Here is a 7,294-nt window from a genome sequence, read left to right as displayed (position 1 = left end):
AAAAACCATTCAGCTGCAGAGTTGTGTGTTTTCTGTGTTTCTGCTGCCAGTCATTTGGATACTCTGATACTAAAAAAGTGAAAAAACTATCTGCTCATAGTTCCAACCACAGAATTATTTTCCTAAACCCCAGAAAATTCTTCTGTCTGATCATAGAAAATATCCCACTCAGATGTTGACAACTGCCCCAACAGTGTTCTGTATTGGCCGAGTCCAGCCCAGGACCACACCGGTTGTCATGTCTTCCATCTCCTCAGTCTGGAGCTGCTCCTCAGGACTGTTCTTCATGGCCGTCAGGCTGTGAAGAGTGTGGGATGTCCCTCAAATGGGTTTGCTTTACTGTGACTTTTACTTCAGACGAAACCACTTCAGAAATATTTTACCAAAAAAGTTTCTATGTTGCTATTTCTATGTTGCTATGTATAGATTTTTGAAAAAAGATTTATTTGAAAGGCAAAGTGACACAGGGAGACAGGGAGATAGAGACACAAATACAGGCATCGTTCATCTGCTGCTTCACTCCCCAAATGGCTGTAACAGTTGGGGGTGGGCCAGGTTGAAACCAGGATCTATTAAACCTATTAAATTAAAATAGATTAAAAACAATCACTTACATTAGGGAAGAGTACACCAGTTTTTAGGCTGGATCTTAGGCTAGCAAGAGAAATTTGAAGCTTGGAACTGTGGCTTCAGCTGATGTAGGGTTCTTCCTTTCTTCTCAACTGTAAAACTCACAGAAATGAGGGAAGAATCTGCAGAGATCCAGGTGAGCCATTTATATGGCACAAGGCTCACATCTGAACTGACGCAAGGAAACACGTCCAGCAGGAAACACACAACGTTCAGTGCATTGGGAAAGAGTTCTGTGTCAGAGAAGCAAGTCAGACACAAATACGCTCAGGGCACAGCAGTGAGGCCAGTGCTTGTGACATCTAGCTGCATCCACACTGGAGTCCTTGGTCTGAGCCCTGGCTTTGCTTCCTGAGCCAGCTTCCTGCTGATGCACAGCCTGGGAGGCAGCAGTTCCTGGCTCCGGTACCTGGGTCCCCGGCACCCATGTGGGAGACCCACATTGAGTTCCAGGCTCCTGGCTTCAGCCTGGCCCACCCCTGGCTGTTGTGGTCATTTGGGGAGTGAGTGAATCAGAAGATGCAAGATCTCTGTCTCTCGGCCATGCAAATAAAATGAAAGCAAATGAATAAATAATACTAATTAAAAAATACACTCAAGTGTCACTTTTAAATCAACCAGCTGCACCAGTTAACCAATCACAGCTGGCAGTCACTGATAGTCAAGTATCATGGTGCTCTGGCAGACATGAGAAACACAATATGCTTTTAGAAAACATACAGCCTAGGAGGGGAAGCAGGGGAACAAATGTACTTTGAAATATTCAGGTACAACACCTGAGAATGGTACCCGGAGCACAGCTGCAAGCCGGGCAGCATTTTAGAGAAGGCAAACCATGCTGATGGGTACGGGCCGAACAGGCGCGTTAGGGTAGTTAGGAAGGCTTCCCGGAAGGCCAGGAAGAGGGTAAGATTGCACACGTGGAGGGAGCAGAGGCAGACAGGCGGCAGTTGGCAGGCTGCTGGTGTGGGAAGCCTGAGAAGGTGGTGTGCACGCTGAGGGGTGCCGAGGAGTGGAGGCAGCCCCAGCAGACGCTGGCAGCAGGGAGCCACGAGGTCTCCAGAGCTGAGAGAACCATGATGCATCCTGTAATGTTCTGTTCCATGCCGAGCCACAGTAGCAAGAGGAAAACTTTTTTTTTTTTTGACAGGCAGAGTGGACAGTGAGAGAGAGAGACAGAGAGAAAGGTCTTCCTTTGCCGTTGGTTCACCCTCCAATGGCCGCCGTGGCCAGTGCGCTGCGGCCGGCGCACCGCGCTGATCCAAAGCCAGGAGCCAGGTGCTTCTCCTGGTCTCCCAGGAGAAGGACTTGGGCCAAGAAGGAAAACTCCATAATATTGAGCCTCACTTTATTTAAAGTTTTGATATTTTGTTCATCATGGGTTATTTCATATTAATTTTCTTTAAAAGATTTATTTATTTGAAAGTCAGAGTCAGAGAGAGAGGAGAGATACAGAGAGAGAGAGATCCTTCATTTACTGGTTCAGTTCCCAAATGGTCACAATGGCCAGGGCTGGTTCAGGCTGAAGCCAGGAGCCAGGAGTTTCTTCCTGGTCTCCCATGTGGGTGCAGGGGTCCAAACACTTGGGCCATCTTCTGCTGCTTTCCCAGGTGCGTTAGCAGTGAGCTGGATTGGAGGTGGAGCAGCCACGACTTGGAATTGGCATCTGTATGGGATTCTGGCACTTCAGGCCAGGGCGTTAACCCGCTGCACCACAGCGCCGGCCCCATTCATTTTTATTTTTAAAAATAGTGTATTAACATATTTCTTATTTTGACTGTTTCATTTTTTTTTTTTTTTGCATCTCCTTACATTCTGTGCCTAAGGCCAGTGCCTCTATTTCTGAAGTTTAGTGGTAGGGATGTGGGGGCTGATTTTGTGATTGCTAATTATAGCTTGTTCATATTATAAATATTCTTTAGTTTGTAGACAGCATTTGTCACAAAATAATTCAAACAAAGAAGCTTGAATTTTAAGGTTGATTTGGAACTTCTGAGCCTGGGAAGCAGGGAGTCTTTCGTGCCCCTGCGTGGATCCCTAGGGGACAGGAACCCCCGCTGCTGCAGCATCTGGGGTGCGCGCAGAAGAGGCTTGTTCCGCCTACCCCATGTGGGGGGTGACAGGTGACTGTGGGTACCAGAGCCCGCCGTCCTCTTGGAGAGCACCCTTAAGCACCTCAGCCGCAAGGCCCGAGGCAAGCCTGACCACGGGGCCACTTGAGTAGGCGTGGCCCACATCACCACAAACCAGGAAGCCCTGCTCACTGGTCACAGTGCTTACCACAGGGCTGGGGGCCCAAGAGGCAGTGGAAGACTCCTGAACTCAGTAAATGTCTCAGGGCTGCCTGGGGCTTGGGGGAAGAGGTGGTATCTGACACAGAGAATACTGCTGGTACATCTTAAGGATGTAAATTCTGAAATCTCAAAATCTGGACTCTATCATGCATTAGTGTAGTGGTGACTCAGCAAAAGATGATCTTGAGCCAGGGTTTAGATTAGGTTGCAGCACGAATCTCAAAAAAGGCCAAGGGAGGGGTGGGAAAGTGCAGGCAGCTCTCTGATGGCGTCATCACATGATGTGGACCTCCCAGTCAGCGCCAATGTCCAGAGAGAGCTTCTCCAGGCGCAGGGTGGACGCTTGGGCACAGTATGTAAAAGCCACAGGCTGGTCTTTACCATCTAAAGAACAAGAATAAAACAGGGAAAGTTGGATGGGTAGCTAGGAGAGGAAATGTTTTCTCACTCCATCATAAAACCTTGTACCCTACTTAGGAGAATCCGCATTCATATGATATTTACCCATGAACTTCCATGAATTTTTTGAAGCATGAAACAGTTCGTGGTTTTGACTTATAAACTGGTTGGGAAGAAACCGTAAGGAACAAAAAGGGTCCTGTCCAAGAAAGTTAGTAGCCAAGGAAGGATGTCAATTCCACCCTATGCCCTTTCATACTCCATAAACACGAGTGGGATTCTCTGTGGCTTCAGACTTCTATAGTTCCAAAAAATACTCAGAAGCTACAATATTAAAGCCCCCAAATAATTTCCCTTAGAAAAATACTAACAGTGAGCAGACAGACCCTAGAGCTGGTACACTTGACTTCCATCAGAAAACACAGAGCCTGTCTGGGCTCAGCATAATACAGCAGTTTTGAAACTAATCATCTCCTCTCTGCAGATACTTCTCTATTCCCAAAAACAAATGGGGAGGTAAGAAAGGACTGTTTCCTCACCAGAAGAGTGCGTGGTCACAGAAGACGGCTCCTTCCCAAGACCTAAGACCAAGATCTGCTCCACCACACACTTGCTGGGATAATGACCCCTCTTGTCGGCACAACTGGAGTGGATACAAAGGTATTAGGAGAAGGAGAGGGACAGGGGTTGAATTGGTCAACATCTCCAGCCTTGTGGGTGCCCTTCCATCTGTCCCTACAGTGGCAAGATCCCTAGAGGAGCCCTATTTACCAGGATGAAGTGATGAGACAAGATGACTCCGTGTGCCAAGGACTAGCTAACCAGTGGCCAAACCAATTTCCCTTCAACAAGCTATTTAGTAAATTCGTACACTGCCTTCTCTATTCTGTGCCTCTTTTCCTAACATTTATGGTGCCGCGTGAGGAGGCACCCATCTGCAACTCTTTTCCTAACAGAAATCACTGCAGGACACAAACATGATTGGACATTGTAATAAAATTATAAGAAACCAGATATTTAATGAATTGGTGGATGATAAATGAATCGAATCAATGGGAGCTTATGTTGAATCCTTCCTATGGTTTAGGAAAGAGGAAAGGAAGGTGGAGTCATAAGGAAGGGGTCATTCATGGCAGGGTGACTCACTTCTTTAAATAGTACCTTAAAAATGTCAGCTGTGCATTTTAGGGTGCCCAAAGGATAGCCTAATTTATTTTTAAAAGCATGCAGCTTCTCTCTCTGACATTACCTATTGTTCAAAACACTGGAACAGAATGAAAACTTCCTATGTAAGAACTGCTTCTGGTGGAGGTACTGGAACGAATGGCCGTCATCCAGGTATAGCTCACCCACTGCAGAACCCTGGAAGGAGAATCAGAGACCTCTTATAGCGAAAGCCCCTAAAGGGAAACAGTAAAATTAAAAACAAAACAAAGCAAAAACAAAAACACTTGTGAAAAACCATGTTGAACAGAAGCTTAACATCCAAGATGCACAGAGTAGTCATCCAAATATCCAACCACTGCTGCGTAGATAATGAAATAGTATAAACAGGAAGTAACGTACAGGGAACGCAAAGGGTTCGACCTTGTGGGGAGACATTTGACCTGTGAAGCACAGCCCTCAGGGAGGCGGCTTCCCTGACAACACTTTCTCAGAATATGACAAGGCCAAGACAATGAAGTTACAAAGAATCCACAGGGGACAGAGCAGATCAATGGCCTCTAGAAGCCCTTCCACGTAGACAGTGGGGTCTGCTTCCCTTGCTGTCCACGTCACAGCGCTCCACATGGCAGTCACTGCTGCCAGCAGTGTGGGATGTCCTATGGACCTCGAGTCTCTTGCATTTCTTGGTCTTACTTGGTCCCAAGGCCCATAATTTAGCCCAAGAACACAGGCCTAAGGGGAACAGAGCGAAAGGACAGTCACAGCTTACTTATTTTATGATGTTAATGTAAGAGCAAGTATTACTGCAGCAAGAGCAAGAATCTGGTTTGGTCCTGTAGTATATTTGGGTAAACAGACAGGAGAAGAGTCTGCTATGGGTCTCACTTGGCTCAAAAGGTCTCCTCAAAAGGACAACTTAGTTACTTGTCCTTCCAGGCTTTGCCCAAGGAGATTTAGTTGCTTGAGCCACCTACTGACAACAGAGGTCATTGGGCGGGGTTAGGGTCCTTAAGATGGTGCATAGACTCAGGTGCCCCCTCACGGGAGACCGGGTTTCAGGGTGTTACCCACAGGGCCAGGCGGCCTGTGGGGCCATGGACTTTCAGTCCGTAGTAACCAGTAACACACTGAAGAGCACCCACAGGCCCAGGGCACACTCCACACACGTTTCTGTCTTTCACAGATCTCAGAGTTCCTGAAGAACACTGCCAGGCATTTCACACTAGGTCCTCTGGATATTTCTGTACTTGCTAAGATGTGTGACTTTTAAAAAAATTTTCATTTACTGTTTAAATCATGTGTTATGATATCATTTAAAATTCAGTTTTTGTATCTTGGGGCAAGACTACAAACTTTTTTTATACCTTTTGGTTATTTTAAGCCCTTTGCCATCAATGATCATATCAACTGCATATTTTGTATAGAGAATTTAAGTAGAAAAGTTGCAGATGTATTGGATGTACTACAGGCATGATATGAATGCTTTTTACCTAGTCAGCAGAAAAAATAAAACACAATCTCAACGAAAAAAAGAACAATTCCAGAAAAGGCAGATCAGCCGGACAAGGATTCAGAGATGATTCAAAACCTCAAGTTGTAGAGGAACATTAGAAACACCTATCTCATAGATGAGGTACACCCTACTTACACGGTGTCATGCCCAACAGGCTCCCAGTGCTGAGAAAGAGAGAGAGAGAAACAAAAAGGGTAACAGATTTTCCAAATACCTTAGTGCTTAGAGCAACTCGGAGTCCATATGGAGAGTGAGTCATCCACCCCGTGGATTTCCCCACAGTTGTTTTTATTGGGACCACAGTTCCACCTCGTTGAAACACTGGTATCTGTAACACAGCAGTGCTATCATGGCGGCAGTATTTGTGCAGATATAATGAAAGCAGGATTTTCAAGTATTTCATCAAACAAGATTCTTGGGGCCAGCATTTTGGTGCAGTAGGTTAACCTGCTGCTTGTGATGCCAACATCCCCTAACTGGAGTGCTGGTTTGAGCCCTAGCTGCTCTGCTTCTGATCCAACTCCCTGCAAATGCACCTGGGAAAGGAGCAGAAGATGACCCAGGTACTTGGGCTCCTGCCACTCATGTGGGAGACCTGGATGGAGTTCCTGGCTCCTGTATCCTGGCTCTGGCCTGGCCTGGTCCTGCTTATTGCAGCTATTTGGGGAATGAACCAGTGCATTGAGGATCTCTTTGTCTCTCCCTCTCTGTCACTCTGCCTTTCAAACAAATAAAATAAATCTTAAAAAAAAAAGTTCACATTCTTTACAATTGCAGACTCCAGAGCAAAATAACTTTGTGGGTACAGAGGTGGGCCTTGACGTGAAAAGGAAAAGAGCTCAAATAATGAAAAATAAAAGGCCCATTTAAAAATTGATTTAAAAATTTATTGATATATTGTCTATATTTATCTTTGCTATTTTTGTAAGTGATGAATTCTGCCCAACCTATAAATGGCCTCTCCTTTTTAACTTCCTGTCAATAAAATAAATGTTTAGTTTTAATGCTCTGCTAAAGAATTCAACTTTTCTGTAGGCCCAGATGTATATGTATACCATATGGGTTTTTTTTTTAAATTATTTATTTGAAAGGCAGAATGAGAGAGAGAGAGATCTTTCACTGATTCACTCCCCAAATGCCACAATGGCCAAGACGATGCTTTTGCAAAAGCCAGGAACCAGGAACTTCACCATGTCCCATGTGAGTGGCAAGAACCCAGTACTTGGGCCACCATCTTGCTGCCCAGGCACATTAGCAGGAAGCTGGATGGGAAGTTTTGGGAAACCAAGAC

General features: G+C 45.6%; 1 protein-coding gene across 8 annotated transcripts in view; it reads right to left on the bottom strand.

Moving 5' to 3' along the window:
* Window positions 1-423: 423 nt before the first annotated feature.
* The window catches only part of GANC (glucosidase alpha, neutral C), an 81,344-nt gene continuing 74,473 nt past the window's right edge, over window positions 424-7,294 (bottom strand). For 6 of the 8 annotated variants that reach the window (XM_002717959.5, XM_051822467.2, XM_017348096.3 and 3 more), the window contains 4 exons: window positions 6,218-6,331; window positions 4,573-4,685; window positions 3,863-3,966; window positions 424-3,308 (listed from right to left, as the gene is read on the bottom strand). In XM_002717959.5, the coding sequence (XP_002718005.2) occupies window positions 3,199-3,308; window positions 3,863-3,966; window positions 4,573-4,685; window positions 6,218-6,331 (441 nt within the window). In that variant the 3' untranslated portion in view covers window positions 424-3,198. The remainder of the gene's footprint in view (window positions 3,309-3,862; window positions 3,967-4,572; window positions 4,686-6,217; window positions 6,332-7,294) is intronic. The other 2 variants (XR_011380877.1, XR_011380876.1) reach the window with 2 other exon arrangements.

Source organism: Oryctolagus cuniculus, chromosome 12 (assembly GCF_964237555.1).
Source record: "Oryctolagus cuniculus chromosome 12, mOryCun1.1, whole genome shotgun sequence".
NCBI classification, from domain to species: Eukaryota; Metazoa; Chordata; class Mammalia; order Lagomorpha; family Leporidae; genus Oryctolagus; species Oryctolagus cuniculus.
This window is presented reverse-complemented; position numbering and strand designations above follow the sequence as displayed.